This window comes from Engystomops pustulosus, chromosome 4, assembly GCF_040894005.1.
Source record: "Engystomops pustulosus chromosome 4, aEngPut4.maternal, whole genome shotgun sequence".
Lineage (NCBI taxonomy): Eukaryota > Metazoa > Chordata > Amphibia > Anura > Leptodactylidae > Engystomops > Engystomops pustulosus.
The window spans coordinates 226,774,276-226,795,259 of NC_092414.1; the positions used below are offsets into that span (position 1 = coordinate 226,774,276).

The window sequence follows — 20,984 nt, forward strand, 5'->3', positions numbered from 1 at the left end:
TGTCAAAAACACTCATTTAACCAACATGTCGGCCGCCGCGAAACATTTTCGTGATTCACATGATGGCAACTGTGACACGTTCAGGAGGCAGGGAATCGACAAAGTCACCAAACCAATAAGAGACCACAGGAAAACACTCATGAATAGGATGTTCATCCCGAAAACTGTCCAACCCTTGGATATGAACCTAAGACAGGACCTTATTTTATGTTATTCCTTTCCAATACATTGTGTTCTTTTTTGTGCATTACCCTAATGTTGTCTCCCGAAATACCTCTAACACTCGTCCCATTTAACTTTATTATTCTTCCTTTCTCTATTTGTCACCCGTGATGTTTCTTCATGTAGGCTTATTGCTTAAAGGGGTTATCCGGGCTTAAAAAATTACTTATGACCGGGCTGGGGAGGGCTAGTTAAACATAATAAACATGTACTTACCTCCTCCGGAGCCGCCGATGTCCCACACCGCGGTCCCTTCGATCCGTGTCCCTGTTTGTTTACAGGGGCACGGAAGCCGTGCACAGGGAGCTTCCGGTCCGCGATGTGGACGGTTCCTCCCATCCGTCCCTATCTCTCAGCGTTGTAAGTGCTGGGAGATGGTGCGCATGGGAGCATCCGGACGGCCGGAAGCTCCCTGTGCGCCCTTGTAATGAAACCGGCGCACGGAGAAGACCGGCCGCGGCGCAGGACATCGGCAGCACCGGAGGAGGTAAGTACACGTTTATTGTGTTTAAATAGCCCTCCCAAGCCCGGCCATAAAACATTTTTTTAAACCCTGATAACCCCTTTAATCAGTGCATAGACCTGCACTCACATGGTGCCCCACTCACCTTTCCTATGGTACCATTTTTTAGCATTTCATACGTTTTTTTAATTTGTATATGATCGCTATCTTCCAGGAGGCGGAGTATCGTTGATCATGTGACGCGTGTCACACGCCGAGAGAGACAGCGATCTTTAAATAGCTGCAATGCACATTATGAAAGCAGACCATGAGTAAGCTCACCTGAGCGAAGCGCGTAGGTCATCTCCTGCAGACCATGAGTAAGCTCACCTGAGCCAAGCGCGTAGGTCATCTCCTGCAGACCATGAGTAAGCTCACCTGAGCGAAACGCGTAGGTCATCTCCTGCAGACCATGAGTAAGCTCACCTGAGCCAAGCGCGTAGGTCATCTCCTGCAGACCATGAGTAAGCTCACCTGAGCGAAGCGCGTAGGTCATCTCCTGCAGACCATGAGTAAGCTCACCTGAGCCAAGCGCATAGGTCATCTCCTGCAGACCATGAGTAAGCTCACCTGAGCCAAGCGCGTAGGTCATCTCCTGCAGACCATGAGTAAGCTCACCTGAGCCAAGCGCGTAGGTCATCTCCTGCAGACCATGAGTAAGCTCACCTGAGCGAAACGCGTAGGTCATCTCCTGCAGACCATGAGTAAGCTCACCTGAGCCAAGCGCGTAGGTCATCTCCTGCAGACCATGAGTAAGCTCACCTGAGCGAAACGCGTAGGTCATCTCCTGCAGACCATGAGTAAGCTCACCTGAGCCAAGCGCGTAGGTCATCTCCTGCAGACCATGAGTAAGCTCACCTGAGCGAAACGCGTAGGTCATCTCCTGCAGACCATGAGTAAGCTCACCTGAGCGAAGCGCGTAGGTCATCTCCTGCAGACCATGAGTAAGCTCACCTGAGCCAAGCGCGTAGGTCATCTCCTGCAGACCATGAGTAAGCTCACCTGAGCGAAGCGCGTAGGTCATCTCCTGCAGACCATGAGTAAGCTCACCTGAGCCAAGCGCGTAGGTCATCTCCTGCAGACCATGAGTAAGCTCACCTGAGCCAAGCGCGTAGGTCATCTCCTGCAGACCATGAGTAAGCTCACCTGAGCGAAACGCGTAGGTCATCTCCTGCAGACCATGAGTAAGCTCACCTGAGCCAAGCGCGTAGGTCATCTCCTGCAGACCATGAGTAAGCTCACCTGAGCGAAACGCGTAGGTCATCTCCTGCAGACCATGAGTAAGCTCACCTGAGCCAAGCGCGTAGGTCATCTCCTGCAGACCATGAGTAAGCTCACCTGAGCGAAACGCGTAGGTCATCTCCTGCAGACCATGAGTAAGCTCACCTGAGCGAAGCGCGTAGGTCATCTCCTGCAGACCATGAGTAAGCTCACCTGAGCGAAGCGCGTAGGTCATCTCCTGCAGACCATGAGTAAGCTCACCTGAGCCAAGCGCGTAGGTCATCTCCTGCAGACCATGAGTAAGCTCACCTGAGCCAAGCGCGTAGGTCATCTCCTGCAGACCATGAGTAAGCTCACCTGAGCCAAGCGCGTAGGTCATCTCCTGCAGACCATGAGTAAGCTCACCTGAGCCAAGCGCGTAGGTCATCTCCTGCAGACCATGAGTAAGCTCACCTGAGCCAAGCGCGTAGGTCATCTCCTGCAGACCATGAGTAAGCTCACCTGAGCGAAACGCGTAGGTCATCTCCTGCAGACCATGAGTAAGCTCACCTGAGCCAAGCGCGTAGGTCATCTCCTGCAGACCATGAGTAAGCTCACCTGAGCGAAACGCGTAGGTCATCTCCTGCAGACCATGAGTAAGCTCACCTGAGCGAAGCGCGTAGGTCATCTCCTGCAGACCATGAGTAAGCTCACCTGAGCGAAGCGCGTAGGTCATCTCCTGCAGACCATGAGTAAGCTCACCTGAGCCAAGCGCGTAGGTCATCTCCTGCAGACCATGAGTAAGCTCACCTGAGCGAAGCGCGTGGGTCATCTCCTGCAGACCATGAGTAAGCTCACCTGAGCCAAGCGCGTAGGTCATCTCCTGCAGACCATGAGTAAGCTCACCTGAGCGAAGCGCGTAGGTCATCTCCTGCAGACCATGAGTAAGCTCACCTGAGCGAAGCGCGTAGGTCATCTCCTGCAGACCATGAGTAAGCTCACCTGAGCCAAGCGCGTAGGTCATCTCCTGCAGACCATGAGTAAGCTCACCTGAGCCAAGCGCGTAGGTCATCTCCTGCAGACCATGAGTAAGCTCACCTGAGCGAAGCGCGTAGGTCATCTCCTGCAGACCATGAGTAAGCTCACCTGAGCCAAGCGCGTAGGTCATCTCCTGCAGACCATGAGTAAGCTCACCTGAGCCAAGCGCGTAGGTCATCTCCTGCAGACCATGAGTAAGCTCACCTGAGCGAAACGCGTAGGTCATCTCCTGCAGACCATGAGTAAGCTCACCTGAGCCAAGCGCGTAGGTCATCTCCTGCAGACCATGAGTAAGCTCACCTGAGCGAAACGCGTAGGTCATCTCCTGCAGACCATGAGTAAGCTCACCTGAGCGAAGCGCGTAGGTCATCTCCTGCAGACCATGAGTAAGCTCACCTGAGCGAAGCGCGTAGGTCATCTCCTGCAGACCATGAGTAAGCTCACCTGAGCCAAGCGCGTAGGTCATCTCCTGCAGACCATGAGTAAGCTCACCTGAGCCAAGCGCGTAGGTCATCTCCTGCAGACCATGAGTAAGCTCACCTGAGCCAAGCGCGTAGGTCATCTCCTGCAGACCATGAGTAAGCTCACCTGAGCCAAGCGCGTAGGTCATCTCCTGCAGACCATGAGTAAGCTCACCTGAGCCAAGCGCGTAGGTCATCTCCTGCAGACCATGAGTAAGCTCACCTGAGCCAAGCGCGTAGGTCATCTCCTGCAGACCATGAGTAAGCTCACCTGAGCGAAACGCGTAGGTCATCTCCTGCAGACCATGAGTAAGCTCACCTGAGCCAAGCGCGTAGGTCATCTCCTGCAGACCATGAGTAAGCTCACCTGAGCGAAACGCGTAGGTCATCTCCTGCAGACCATGAGTAAGCTCACCTGAGCGAAGCGCGTAGGTCATCTCCTGCAGACCATGAGTAAGCTCACCTGAGCGAAGCGCGTAGGTCATCTCCTGCAGACCATGAGTAAGCTCACCTGAGCCAAGCGCGTAGGTCATCTCCTGCAGACCATGAGTAAGCTCACCTGAGCGAAGCGCGTAGGTCATCTCCTGCAGACCATGAGTAAGCTCACCTGAGCCAAGCGCGTAGGTCATCTCCTGCAGACCATGAGTAAGCTCACCTGAGCGAAGCGCGTAGGTCATCTCCTGCAGACCATGAGTAAGCTCACCTGAGCGAAGCGCGTAGGTCATCTCCTGCAGACCATGAGTAAGCTCACCTGAGCCAAGCGCGTAGGTCATCTCCTGCAGACCATGAGTAAGCTCACCTGAGCCAAGCGCGTAGGTCATCTCCTGCAGACCATGAGTAAGCTCACCTGAGCGAAGCGCGTAGGTCATCTCCTGCAGACCATGAGTAAGCTCACCTGAGCCAAGCGCGTAGGTCATCTCCTGCAGACCATGAGTAAGCTCACCTGAGCCAAGCGCGTAGGTCATCTCCTGCAGACCATGAGTAAGCTCACCTGAGCGAAACGCGTAGGTCATCTCCTGCAGACCATGAGTAAGCTCACCTGAGCCAAGCGCGTAGGTCATCTCCTGCAGACCATGAGTAAGCTCACCTGAGCGAAACGCGTAGGTCATCTCCTGCAGACCATGAGTAAGCTCACCTGAGCGAAGCGCGTAGGTCATCTCCTGCAGACCATGAGTAAGCTCACCTGAGCGAAGCGCGTAGGTCATCTCCTGCAGACCATGAGTAAGCTCACCTGAGCCAAGCGCGTAGGTCATCTCCTGCAGACCATGAGTAAGCTCACCTGAGCCAAGCGCGTAGGTCATCTCCTGCAGACCATGAGTAAGCTCACCTGAGCGAAGCGCGTAGGTCATCTCCTGCAGACCATGAGTAAGCTCACCTGAGCCAAGCGCGTAGGTCATCTCCTGCAGACCATGAGTAAGCTCACCTGAGCCAAGCGCGTAGGTCATCTCCTGCAGACCATGAGTAAGCTCACCTGAGCGAAACGCGTAGGTCATCTCCTGCAGACCATGAGTAAGCTCACCTGAGCCAAGCGCGTAGGTCATCTCCTGCAGACCATGAGTAAGCTCACCTGAGCGAAACGCGTAGGTCATCTCCTGCAGACCATGAGTAAGCTCACCTGAGCGAAGCGCGTAGGTCATCTCCTGCAGACCATGAGTAAGCTCACCTGAGCGAAGCGCGTAGGTCATCTCCTGCAGACCATGAGTAAGCTCACCTGAGCCAAGCGCGTAGGTCATCTCCTGCAGACCATGACACTAGAGGCTGCGTACCTTGCCTAATGTTTTTATGTTATATGGAACTTCAATAAAAGCAAAGATTTACAAGCATTTTTCCCTGAGACGCTGGATTACTTTTCTACAACGTAGACCCGAAGTCTGTGAGGTCCAACTTGTTCTCCGTGCACAAGGGGTGGCTAAAAGAAGGAGAGCTGGACCCCCCTTTTTTGATCCTATCAATGCATAAAAACCTCTGGTTTCCCCAGACTGCCCAGCGCCTTAATCCCAGGCAAGCCCATTGGTCTCTCTTCTTCTCCCGCTTTAACCCGTTAATCCACTTCTGATCTGGGAGAAGAATATTAAAGCGGATGCGCTTTCATGTGTCTCCGATGTCATTGGGGAAGAGCCGCTTCCTCAGTATATTATCTTTTCGGAACAATTGGTTGCTACCACTCCAGTGGATCTTCAGCTGCTTCCCTCAGTCAGGACTATGTCCGATCTGTACTGCGGAAGAGGATTTTGTCTTGGGGACATTCTTCAGGCCGGGCTGGGCACCCTGGGGTGCAACACTCCATGGCCCTCATCTCTCACTACTACTGGTGGCCAGACTTAGTCAAGGATGTCCGGATCCTTCACCTCCTGTGCCCGTAATAAGCCTTCCCGTCTGAAACCAGCTGCTCTCTTGCTGCTGTTACCAAACCCAGTCACGTGTGGTCACACGTGACTGTGGACTTTGTCACGGACCTTCCATCTTCCTGATTATATACACTGCTGTGTGCACACTGACAGTATATCACCTGATACATGTGGATGTACACGTGTATGAGTGTGCGTGCGTGTGGATGTACACGTGTATGAGTGTGCGTGCATGTGGATGTACACGTGTATGAGTGTGCGCGCATGCGGATGTACGTGTGTATGAGTGTGCGCGCATGTGGATGTACGTGTGTATGAGTGTGCGCGCATGTGGATGTACGTGTGTATGAGTGTGCGCGCATGTGGATGTATGTGTGTATGAGTGTGCGCGCATGTGGATGTACACGTGTATGAGTGTGCGCGCATGTGGATGTACACGTGTATGAGTGTGCGCGCATGTGGATGTACACGTGTATGAGTGTGCGCGCATGTGGATGTACACGTGTATGAGTATGTGGATGTACACGTGTATGAGTGTGGGGGCATGTGGATGTACACGTGTATGAGTGTGCGCGCATGTGGATGTACACGTGTATGAGTGTGCGCGCATGTGGATGTACACGTGTATGAGTGTGGGGGCATGTGGATGTATATGTGTATGAGTGTGGGTGCATGTGGATGTATGTGTGTATGAGTGTGGGGGCATGTGGATGTATACGTGTATGAGTGTGAGTGCATGTGGATGTACGTGTGTATGAGTGTGAGTGCATGTGGATGTACGTGTGTATGAGTATGTGTGCATGTGGTTGTATGTGTGTATGAGTGTGGGGGCATGTGGATGTATATGTGTATGAGTGTGCGTGCATGTGGATGTATGTGTGTATGAGTGTGGGGGCATGTGGATGTATGTGTGTATGAGTGTGCGTGCATGTGGATGTAAGTGTGTATGAGTGTGTGTGCATGTGGATGTATGTGTGTATGAGTGTGTGTGCATGTGGATGTATGTGTGTATGAGTGTGGGGGCATGTGGATGTATGTGTGTATGAGTGGGGGTGCATGTGGATGTATGTGTGTATGAGTGTGGGGGCATGTGGATGTATGTGTGTATGAGTGTGGGGGCATGTGGATGTATGTGTGTATGAGTGGGGGTGCATGTGGATGTATATGTGTATGAGTGTGTGTGCATGTGGATGTATACGTGTATGAGTGTGGGGGCATGTGGATGTATGTGTGTATGAGTGTGGGGGCATGTGGACATACCCCGGTAAGTTTAAAGAAACCACAACGAGAAAATATATAACATTTTATTTATCCACATAAAATATTTGATTTGTTATTACTTTACGCTCTGTGACCCTTGACCTTCCGGGGCCCGCCGCTCACTGCTCTCCGCACACATCTGTCATGTGACAGGACCTGCAGAACGTGGCACACTTCACCCCTCCATGGCTTTGTTTGAGAGCTAAGGAGACATCCATGAATCTACTGCCCCACAAGGGGCAGTTTGTGTCCATATTGCCCAGTACTTTTAGGGCATGTGCGTAGGGAATGGGGGGAATAATGGGGTAATTGTCCATTAATTCCAAGTCCTCCCCCTTCCAGTATAAGACGCATGCACAAAATGACGCAGACAGCGAGATAAAAAACCAGGACTAAAAGTCTTTTATACAACAGGCTCCACCCATAGCAGGGGCAGGCTCACGAGGAAACCCCTCCCATGAGGAGCTGAGCATGTACAGCAGAGCCAGGCCGTGCTCTATAGAGAGTTTGTGCATGTACAAGATACACACAGAAAATCCTATAGAAGCTCCATGGGGCAGGTCTCCTGTGCAGGGATATGTCAGCCCCATTCAGAAGTAATCAGGCACTCCAGGTGGGCGTGGCATGGTGATGCCGGATACGTGCCGGAGTGCCTTATTGCCTCCACATTTACAATGCTCCAGGAGAGAGAAGTCTCCGCTATTTCATGGTTTTAAAGTCTTTCTCGGGATGGAACCCAGATGTAGGGTCCTGAAAGATCCTCGATGATCCCCTTAACTTTATGGTAGACTTCTTCAAAGCTGTCGCCCTCGACCACCGCTGTGGAGAAGAAGACACAGAAGGTTGGATGAATGCACCCAATGGCAGCCTGGACCTGAGGGGCCCGAAGACTCCCCCGCACACAGCAATCATCCCATCAGTATCTCACCTGAAAAGCACTCGGTGAAGTCCTGCTCCAGCTTCGTGGATCTCTCGTATGTTTTTCTGGCTTGTTCCTCGGTAAGACGTTTGTTAATTTCTCTGTTGGGACATAAAAAAAAGAAGTGAAGATTAAGAACAGATCTCAAAATAGAAACATCAGTCATGGACTAGATCCCTACACTACAACATCAGTCATGGACTAGATCCCTACACTACAACATCAGTCATGGACTAGATCCCTACATTACAACATCAGTCATGGACTAGATCCCTACACTACAACATCAGTCATGGACTAGATCTCTACACTACAACATCAGTCATGGACTAGATCTCTACACTACAACATCAGTCATGGACGAGATCTCTACACTACAACATCAGTCATGGACTAGATCCCTACACTACAACATCAGTCATGGACTAGATCTCTACACTACAACATCAGTCATGGACTAGATCTCTACACTACAACATCAGTCATGGACTAGATCTCTACACTACAACAGTCATGGACTAGATCCCTACACAACAACATCAGTCATGGACTAGATCCCTACACTACAACATCAGTCATGGACTAGATCCCTACACAACAACATCAGTCATGGACTAGATCCCTACACAACAACATCAGTCATGGACTAGATCTCTACACTACAACATCAGTCATGGACTAGATCTCTACACTATAACATCAGTCATGGACTAGATCTCTACACTACAACATCAGTCATGGACTAGATCTCTACACTACAACATCAGTCATGGACTAGATCTCTACACTATAACATCAGCCATGGACTAGATCTCTACACTACAACATCAGTCATGGACTAGATCTCTACATTACAACATCAGCCATGGACTAGATCTCTACACTACAACATCAGTCATGGACTAGATCCCTAAAGTACAACATCAGTCATGGACTAGATCTCTACACTACAACATCAGTCATGGACTAGATCTCTACACTACAACATCAGTCATGGACTAGATCTCTACACTACAACATCAGTCATGGACGAGATCTCTACACTACAACATCAGTTATGGACTAGATCTCTAGACTACAACATCAGTCATGGACTAGATCTCTACATTACAACATCAGTCATGGACTAGATCTCTGCACTACAACATCAGTCATGGACTAGATCTCTACACTACAACATCAGTCATGGACTAGATCTCTACATTACAACATCAGTCATGGACTAGATCTCTACACTACAACATCAGCCATGGACTAGATCTCTACACTACAACATCAGCCATGGACTAGATCTCTACACTACAACATCAGTCATGGACTAGATCTCTACACTACAACATCAGTCATGGACTAGATCTCTACACTACAACATCAGTCATGGACTAGATCTCTACACTACAACATCAGTCATGGACGAGATCCCTGCAGTACAACATCAGTCATGGACTAGATCTCTACACTACAACATCAGTCATGGACTAGATCCCTACACAACAACATCAGTCATGGACTAGATCCCTACACTACAACATCAGTCATGGACTAGATCCCTACACAACAACATCAGTCATGGACTAGATCCCTACACAACAACATCAGTCATGGACTAGATCTCTACACTACAACATCAGTCATGGACTAGATCTCTACACTATAACATCAGTCATGGACTAGATCTCTACACTACAACATCAGTCATGGACTAGATCTCTACACTACAACATCAGTCATGGACTAGATCTCTACACTACAACATCAGCCATGGACTAGATCTCTACACTACAACATCAGTCATGGACTAGATCTCTACATTACAACATCAGCCATGGACTAGATCTCTACACTACAACAGTCATGGACTAGATCCCTACACAACAACATCAGTCATGGACTAGATCTCTACACTACAACATCAGTCATGGACTAGATCCCTAAAGTACAACATCAGTCATGGACTAGATCTCTACACTACAACATCAGTCATGGACTAGATCTCTACACTACAACATCAGTCATGGACTAGATCTCTACACTACAACATCAGTCATGGACTAGATCTCTACACTACAACATCAGTTATGGACTAGATCTCTACATTACAACATCAGTCATGGACTAGATCTCTACACTACAACATCAGCCATGGACTAGATCTCTACACTACAACATCAGCCATGGACTAGATCTCTACACTACAACATCAGTCATGGACTAGATCTCTACACTACAACATCAGTCATGGACTAGATCTCTACACTACAACATCAGTCATGGACTAGATCTCTACACTACAACATCAGTCATGGACGAGATCCCTGCAGTACAACATCAGTCATGGACTAGATCTCTACACTACAACATCAGTCATGGACTAGATCTCTACACTACAACATCAGTCATGGACAAGATCTCTACACTACAACATCAGTCATGGACTAGATCTCTACACTACAACATCAGCCATGGACTAGATCTCTACACTACAACATCAGCCATGGACTAGATCTCTACACTACAACATCAGTCATGGACTAGATCTCTACACTACAACATCAGTCATGGACTAGATCTCTACACTACAACATCAGTCATGGACTAGATCTCTACACTACAACATTAGTTATGGACTAGATTTCTACACTACAACATCAGCCATGGACTAGATCCCTAAAGTACAACATCAGTCATGGACTAGATCTCTACACTACAACATCAGTCATGGACTAGATCTCTACACTACAACATCAGTCATGGACTAGATCTCTACACTACAACATCAGTCATGGACTAGATCTCTACACTACAACATCAGTCATGGACTAGATCTCTACACTACAACATCAGTCATGGACTAGATCTCTACACTACAACATCAGCCATGGACTAGATCTCTACACTACAACATCAGCCATGGACTAAATCTCTACACTACAACATCAGTCATGGACTAGATCTCTACACTACAACATCAGTCATGGACTAGATCTCTACACTACAACATCAGTCATGGACTAGATCTCTACAGTACAACATCAGTCATGGACTAGATCTCTACACTACAACATCAGCCATGGACTAGATCACTACACTACATCATCAGTCATGGACTAGATCTCTACACTAGATTATCAGTCATGGACTAGATCTCTACATTACAACATCAGTCATGGACTAGATCTCTGCACTACAACATCAGTCATGGACTAGATCTCTGCACTACAACATCAGTCATGGACTAGATCTCTGCACTACAACATCAGTCATGGACTAGATCTCTGCACTACAACATCAGTCATGGACTAGATCTCTACACTACAACATCAGTCATGGACGAGATCTCTACACTACAACATCAGTCATGGACTAGATCTCTACACTACAACATCAGTCATGGACTAGATCTCTACACTACAACATCAGTCATGGACTAGATCTCTACACTACAACATCAGTCATGGACTAGATCTCTACACTACAACATCAGTCATGGACGAGATCTCTACACTAGAACATCAGTCATGGACTAGATCTCTACACTACAACATCAGTCATGGACTAGATCTCTACTCTACAACATCAGTCATGGACTAGATCTCTACATTACAACATCAGTCATGGACTAGATCTCTACACTACAACATCAGTCATGGACTAGATCTCTACACTACAACATCAGCAATGGACTAGATCTCTACACTACAACATCAGTCATGGACTAGATCTCTACACTACAACATCAGCAATGGACTAGATCTCTACACTACAACATCAGCCATGGACTAGATCTCTACACTACAACATCAGTCATGGACTAGATCTCTACACTACAACATCAGTCATGGACTAGATCCCTGCAGTACAACATCAGTCATGGACTAGATCTCTACACTACAACATCAGTCATGGACGAGATCTCTACAATAGAACATCAGTCATGGACAAGATCTCTACACTACAACATCAGTCATGGACTAGATCTCTACACTACAACATCAGTCATGGACTAGATCCCTACACTACAACATCAGTCATGGACTAGATCTCTACACTACAACATCAGTCATGGACTAGATCTCTACACTAGAACATCAGTCATGGACGAGATCTCTACACTACAACATCAGTCATGGACGAGATCTCTACACTACAACATCAGTCATGGACTAGATCCCTACACTACAACATCAGTCATGGACTAGATCCCTACACTACAACATCAGTCATGGACTAGATCCCTACACTACAACATCAGTCATGGACTAGATCTCTACACTACAACATCAGTCATGGACTAGATCTCTACACTACAACATCAGTCATGGACTAGATCTCTACATTACAACATCAGTCATGGACTAGATCTCTGCACTACAACATCAGTCATGGACTAGATCTCTGCACTATAACATCAGTCATGGACTAGATCTCTACACTACAACATCAGTCATGGACTAGATCTCTACACTATAACATCAGTCATGGACTAGATCTCTACATTACAACATCAGTCATGGACTAGATCTCTACACTACAACATCAGTCATGGACTAGATCTCTACACTACAACATCAGTCATGGACTAGATCTCTACACTACAACATCAGTCATGGACTAGATCTCTACACTACAACATCAGTCATGGACTAGATCTCTACACTACAACATCAGTCATGGACGAGATCCCTACACTACAACATCAGTCATGGACTAGATCTCTACACTACAACATCAGTCATGGACTAGATCTCTACACTACAACATCAGTCATGGACTAGATCTCTACACTACAACATCAGTCATGGACGAGATCTCTACACTACAACATCAGTCATGGACTAGATCTCTACACTACAACATCAGTCATGGACTAGATCTCTACACTACAACATCAGTCATGGACTAGATCTCTACACTACAACATCAGTCATGGACTAGATCTCTACACTACAACATCAGTCATGGACTAGATCTCTACACTACAACATCAGTCATGGACTAGATCTCTACACTACAACATCAGTCATGGACTAGATCTCTACACTACAACATCAGCCATGGACTAGATCTCTACACTACAACATCAGTCATGGACTAGATCTCTACACTACAACATCAGTCATGGACTAGATCTCTACACTACAACATCAGTCATGGACTAGATCTCTACATTACAACATCAGTCATGGACTAGATCCCTACAGTACCACATCAGTCATGGACTAGATCTCTACATTACAACACCAGTCATGGACTAGATCTCTACAGTACAACATCAGTCATGGACTAGATCTCTACACTACAACATCAGTCATGGACGAAATCCCTACACTACAAAATCAGTCATGGACTAGATCTCTACACTACAACATCAGTCATGGACGAGATCTCTACACTACAACATCAGTCATGGACTAGATCTCTACACTACAACATCAGTCATGGACTAGATCCCTACACTACAACATCAGTCATGGACTAGATCTCTACACTACAACATCAGTCATGGACTAGATCTCTACACTACAACATCAGTCATGGACTAGATCTCTACACTACAACATCAGTCATGGACTAGATCTCTACACTACAACATCAGTCATGGACTAGATCTCTACACTACAACATCAGTCATGGACTAGATCTCTACATTACAACATCAGTCATGGACTAGATTTCTACACTAGATTATCAGTCATGGACTAGATCTCTACACTAGATTATCAGTCATGGACTAGATCCCTACACTACAACATCAGTCATGGACTAGATCTCTACATTACAACATCAGTCATGGACTAGATTTCTACACTAGATAATCAGTCATGGACTAGATCTCTACACTAGATTATCAGTCATGGACTAGATCCCTACACTACAACATCAGTCATGGACTAGATCTCTACACTACAACATCAGTCATGGACTAGATCTCTACACTACAACATCAGTCATGGACTAGATCTCTACACTACAACATCAGTCATGGACTAGATCTCTACACTACAACATCAGTCATGGACTAGATCTCTACACTACAACATCAGTCAAGGACTAGATCTCTACACTACAACATCAGCCATGGACTAGATCTCTACACTACAACATCAGCCATGGACTAGATCTCTACACTACAACATCAGCCATGGACTAGATCTCTACACTACAACATCAGTCATGGACTAGATCCCTACACTACAACATCAGCCATGGACTAGATCTCTACACTACAACATCAGCCATGGACTAGATCTCTACACTACAACATCAGTCATGGACTAGATCTCTACACTACAACATCAGCCATGGACTAGATCTCTACACTACAACATCAGTCATGGACTAGATCCCTACACTACAACATCAGTCATGGACTAGATCTCTACACTACAACATCAGCCATGGACTAGATATCTACACTACAACATCAGTCATGGACTAGATCTCTACACTACAACATCAGCCATGGACTAGATCTCTACACTACAACATCAGTCATGGACTAGATCTCTACACTACAACATCAGCCATGGACTAGATCTCTACACTACAACATCAGTCATGGACTAGATCTCTACACTACAACATCAGTCATGGACTAGATCCCTACACTACAACATCAGTCATGGACTATATCTCTACACTACAACATCAGTCATGGACTAGATCTCTACACTACAACATCAGCCATGGACTAGATCTCTACACTACAACATCAGCCATGGACTAGATCTCTACACTACAACATCAGTCATGGACTAGATCTCTACACTACAACATCAGTCATGGACTAGATCTCTACACTACAACATCAGCCATGGACTAGATCTCTACACTACAACATCAGTCATGGACTAGATCTCTACACTACATCATCAGTCATGGACTAGATCTCTACACTACAACATCAGCCATGGACTAGATCTCTACACTACAACATCAGCCATGGACTAGATCTCTACACTACAACATCAGTCATGGACTAGATCCCTACACTACAACATCAGTCATGGGCCAGACCTCTACACCAGAATTGTATTGATGGACTAGATCTCTACACCAGAACTTTATGGATGGACTAGATCTCTACAACAGAAGCTCATCAAGGAGCTACATTTCCACAGTAGACCCTTAGCAATGGTGACCATATCTCTACAAACTCCTGGACGGAGACCTGATCAACCAAACAGAACATGGCCAATGGAAACCATCTGTATTCAGTACTGTTGATGGACCTGGTCTATCCGCTTGTATACAAATATACAACATTTGTGATGGAGTACGGGGGACTCCATGGGGGACATTGCTCATAGTTTAGGAGCACCTCAAAAATCCTCCCTTTACATTACTGGAAAAAAAATGATCTCTATGAAACATAAAAAATCCTTCAGTGCGGTTATAGAGCCCGGAACGTTCTGTCCCCTTCTCGCTTCATGATTGGTCACAAATGACTTTATATATATAGGGGAGGAATTTAAGACAAATTTGGTGCAAAATTAGGCACAAAAAAAGGCGAAGCTCAGACCCCCTATGATTAATGTCCCCCTATATCTTCACAGAAGAACATGCATGACCAAAAGACCAGATGTCTCTCCTCTTTATGGGCGAGGAGGTGCGAGACACTTACAGGATGTTCTCCAGAGACTTGGGCCGTATAAAGATGGCGATGGGCTGGAGCTGAGCCGCCTGCAGACGTCGGACAGCGTTAGCCGAGACATCAAGGATACAATGTTTACCCTGAGAAGAGATTACCAGGGATTAGGATTACGCAGGAGGTAACCCTGGAGAACCATGAAAGGACGGGGCCGCCATTACCTGCTCGGCAACCTCCCGTACGCTCTGCACGCTTGTGCCGTATAGGTGACCATTATATTGTCCCGCCTCAATAAACTTGTGACTCTGAATGTCTTTCTCCATCTTTTCCCGAGATGATACAAAGTGGTAATCTCTTCCATCCACCTCATAATCTCGCTTTGGACGCGTCGTATCTGTGGAGAGGAAGGTGGAGAGGGTTGGCGTATGGCAGTCATACCAAGCGTCATCATCCGCCGTGACCACAGTCACCAGTCCATCATCATCATCATCTGCCGTAACCACAGTCACCAGTCCATCATCATCATCATCATCATCCGCCATGACCACAGTCACCAGTCCATCATCATCATCTGCCGTAACCACAGTCACCAGTCCATCATCGTCATCATCCGCCGTGACCACAGTCACCAGTCCATCATCATCATCATCATCATCATCCGCCATGACCACAGTCACCAGTCCATCATCATCATCATCATCATCATCCGCCATGACCACAGTCACCAGTCCATCATCATCATCATCATCTGCCGTAACCACAGTCATCAGTCCATCATCATCATCATCATCCGCCGTGACCACAGTCACCAGTCCATAATCATCATCATCATCATCATCTACCATGACCACAGTCACCAGTCCATCATCATCATCATCATCCGCCGTGACCACAGTCACCAGTCCATCATCATCATCATCATCATCCGCCGTGACCACAGTCACCAGTCCATCATCATCATCCGCCATGACCACAGTCACCAGTCCATCATCATCATCATCTACCGTGACCACAGTCACCAGTCCATCATCATCATCATCATCTGCCGTAACCACAGTCACCAGTCCATCATCATCATCATCCGCCGTGACCACAGTCACCAGTCCATCATCATCATCATCATCCGCCATGACCACAGTCACCAGTCCATCATCATCATCATCTACCGTGACCACAGTCACCAGTCCATCATCATCATCATCATCTGCCGTAACCACAGTCACCAGTCCATCATCATCATCATCATCATCCGCCGTGACCACAGTCACCAGTCCATAATCATCATCTGCCGTAACCACAGTCACCAGTCCATCATCATCATCATCCGCCGTGACCACAGTCACCAGTCCATAATCATCATCATCATCATCATCATCTACCATGACCACAGTCACCAGTCCATCATCATCATCATCACCAAACTGCTTTCACTATTGGGTTGGTGCTGAAGCCACTAGTCTAGGAGACAGACACAATGGGATACATTTACTTACCCGGTCCTGTCGCGATCCTCCGGTGCGTTGTCAGGTTCGAGTCTGCCGCAATTCACTGAGGTCCGTGCGCCCGAGTTTCTGCATCTTTCGCTTCTGCGCGGAGGTCCGCCGGAGTTCACCTTCTTCTTCCCGGTGCATGCGAGTGCTGATCTTGCGACACATTTCCTTTTTAAAATTCCGCGGTTTATCCGAATCCGTCCGGTTATCCGATGGCCACGCCTACCGATTTCTGTCGCAAGCAAGCCGGCGCCGATGTGCCACAACCCAATGGGGCTCATTTACTAAGGGTCCGAACGCTGCACTTTTGTCGGGTTTCCCGAATATTTCTCTTTTGCCCTGAATTTCCCCGGGTTTTTGGCGCACGCGATCGGATTGTGGCACATCGGCGCCGGCTTGCATGCGACAGAAATTGGGGGCGTGGCCGTCGTGCAGCCCAACGGTTTCGGACAAATTTTAAAAAGGAAATGTGTCGCAGGATCAGCACTCACATGCACCAGGAAGAAGAAGGTGAACTCCGGCGGACCTCGGCGCAGCAGCGACACAGGAAGGAACTCGGACGCACGACCTTAGAGAATCGTGCCGGACCCGAATCCTCGTCGGACAACGCACCGCGGGATAGCGACAGGACTGGGTAAGTAAATGTGCCCCAATATCTAAATGATTAGAGGCTGAGAGGTGGAATTATTGCCCCATGAAATATCTCTGGGGTCTTGTCTTCCCATCGCAGCCTCAACAAGAAGCCAACAAATCACGGGCAGCCCCTCAATGCTGTGCGGGGAGACTACGGCCGCCTCCTGGTAGATCTGGATTGGTTGGAATATTCCAGGACATCCCTAGAGACGCATCCATTGGGTAAGACGCAGGATATAAGGGACTATTCTGTAAGGCTGGTCCCTGACCCTGGGACACCCAGAGGACATCACCCCTAACCAGGACCCCCCCCCCGGGACACCCAGAGGACATCACCCCTAACCAGGACCCCCCCCGGGACACCCAGAGGACATCACCCCTAACCAGGACCCCCCCAGGACACCCAGAGGACATCGCCCCTAACCAGGACCCCCCCCCCCCCCGGGACACCCAGAGGACATCGCCCCTAACCAGGACCTCCCCGGGACACCCAGAGGACATTGCCCCTAACCAGGACCCCCCAGGGACACCCAGAGGACATCGCCCCTAACCAGGACCCCCCCCCCCGGGACACCCAGAGGACATCACCCCTAACCAGGACCCCCCCCCGGGACACCCAGAGGACATCACCCCTAACCAGGACCCCCCCAGGACACCCAGAGGACATCGCCCCTAACCAGGACCCCCCCCCCCCCGGGACACCCAGAGGACATCGCCCCTAACCAGGACCTCCCCGGGACACCCAGAGGACATTGCCCCTAACCAGGACCCCCCAGGGACACCCAGAGGACATCGCCCCTAACCAGGACCCCCCCAGGACACCCAGAGGACATCGCCCCTAACCATGACCCCGCAGGGACACCCAGAGGACATCGCCCCTAACCAGGACCCCCCCCCCCGGGACACCCAGAGGACATCGCCCCTAACCAGGACCCCCCCCCCGGGACACCCAAAGGACATCGCCCCTAACCAGGACCCCCCCCCCCGGGACACCAAGAGGACATCGCCCCTAACCAGGACCCCCCGGGACACCCAGAGGACATCGCCCCTAACCAGGACCCCCCCCGGGACACCCAGAGGACATCGCCCCTAACCAGGACCCCCCAGGGACACCTAGAGGACATCTCCCCTAACCAGGATCCCCCAGGGACACCCAGAGGACATCGCCCCTAACCAGGACCCCCCCCGGGACACCCAGAGGACATCGCCCCTAACCAGGACCCCCCCCGGGACACCCAGAGGACATCGCCCCTAACCAGGACCCCCCAGGGACACCTAGAGGACATCTCCCCTAACCAGGATCCCCCAGGGACACCCAGAGGACATCGCCCCTAACCAGGACCCCCCAGGGACACCCAGAGGACATCGCCCCTAACCAGGACCCCCCAGGGACACCTAGAGGACATCTCCCCTAACCAGGATCCCCCAGGGACACCCAGAGGACATCGCCCCTAACCAGGACCTCCCAGGGACACCCAGAGGACATCGCCCCTAACCAGGACCCCCCAGGGACACCTAGAGGACATCGCCCTTAACCAGGACCCCCCAGGGACACCAAGAGGACATCGCCCCTAACCAGGACCCCCCCGGGACACCCAGAGGACATCGCCCCTAACCAGGACCCCCCCCCCCCGGGACACCCAGAGGACATCACCCCTAACCAGGACCCCCCCGGGACACCCAGAGGACATCGCCCCTAACCAGGACCCCCCCAGGACACCCAGAGGACATCGCCCCTAACCAGGACCCCCCCGGGACACCCAGAGGACATCGCCCCTAACCAGGACCCCCCCCCCCCGGGACACCCAGAGGACATTGCCCCTAACCAGGACCCCCCCCGGGACACCCAGAGGACATCGCCCCTTTCCAGGACCCCCCAGGGACACCTAGAGGACATCTCCCCTAACCAGGATCCCCCAGGGACACCCAAAGGACATCGCCCCTAACCAGGACCCCCCAGGGACACCTAGAGGACATCTCCCCTAACCAGGATCCCCCAGGGACACCCAGAGGACATCGCCCCTAACCAGGACCCCCCCCCCCCCCGGGACACCCAGAGGACATCGCCCCTAACCAGGACCCCCCAGGGACACCCAGAGGACATCGCCCCTAACCAGGACTCCCCCCACCGGGACACCCAGAGGACATCGCCCCTAACCAGGACCCCCCCCCAGGAAACGCCAGAGATACTCACGAGGAACGCAGGAGCCAAACTTATCAGGAAACTCTGAGAGAAGGTCGTCATTAACCCTGTCCTTCCCAGGGCCCAGGATGATGATGGGACGGGCGTAGTGCACTGCACAGAGAGGAGACAACAGACAGCGATGTAAGAAGGGAACAAAGGGAGAAAGTCCTTCATAACCAGCGGGAGAGTCACCGACCTTCCATATGTACAACCATCTCATAGCTCAGCACCGCGTCCTCCCGACCTACAGAGAGAATACAAGAGACGGCCCACTGAGAAACCGGGTATATAGTGTACAGGAGTAGTATATACAGGACGGGGTGTAGTGTATATATAATGTACAGGAGTAGTATATACAGGACGGGGTGTAGTGTATATATAATGTACAGGAATAGTATATACAGGACGGGGTGTAGTGTATATATAATGTACAGGTATAGTATATACAGGACGGGGTGTAGTGTATATATAATGTACAGGAATAGTATATACAGGACGGGGTGTAGTGTATATATAATGTACAGGAATAGTATATACAGGACGGGGTGTAGCGTATATATAATGTACAGGAATAGTATATACAGGACGGGGTGTAGCGTATATATAATGTACAGGAATAGTATATACAGGACGGGGTGTAGCGTATATATAATGTACAGGAATAGTATATACAGGACGGGGTGTAGCGTATATATAATGTACAGGAATAGTATATACAGGACGGGGTGTAGTGTATATATAATGTACAGGAATAGTATATACAGGACGGGGTGTAGTGTATATATAATGTACAGGAATAGTATATACAGGACGGGGTGTAGTGTATATATAATGTACAGGAATAGTATATACAGAACGGGGTGTAGTGTATATATAATGTACAGGAATAGTATATACAGGACGGGGTGTAGTGTATATATAATGTACAGGAGTAGTATATACAGGACGGGGTGTAGTGTATATATAATGTACAGGAATAGTATATACAGGACGGGGTGTAGTGTATATATAATGTACAGGAATAGTATATACAGGACGGGGTGTAGTGTATATATAATGTACAGGAATAGTATATACAGGACGGGGTGTAGTGTATATATAATGTACAGGAATAGTATATACAGAACGGGGTGTA

At 49.2% G+C, this 20,984-nt stretch overlaps 1 protein-coding gene across 1 annotated transcript in view; it reads right to left on the reverse strand.

The window, feature by feature from the left end:
• Positions 1-7,061: 7,061 nt before the first annotated feature.
• LOC140128409 (disks large homolog 4-like) overlaps positions 7,062-20,984 on the reverse strand; it is a 30,166-nt gene continuing 16,243 nt past the window's right edge. The window contains exons 6-11 of the mRNA XM_072150111.1: positions 20,046-20,093; positions 19,859-19,960; positions 15,763-15,935; positions 15,575-15,684; positions 7,960-8,051; positions 7,062-7,850 (exon numbers count right to left, since the gene is read on the reverse strand). Of these exons, the coding sequence (XP_072006212.1) occupies positions 7,744-7,850; positions 7,960-8,051; positions 15,575-15,684; positions 15,763-15,935; positions 19,859-19,960; positions 20,046-20,093 (632 nt within the window). The 3' untranslated portion in view covers positions 7,062-7,743. The remainder of the gene's footprint in view (positions 7,851-7,959; positions 8,052-15,574; positions 15,685-15,762; positions 15,936-19,858; positions 19,961-20,045; positions 20,094-20,984) is intronic.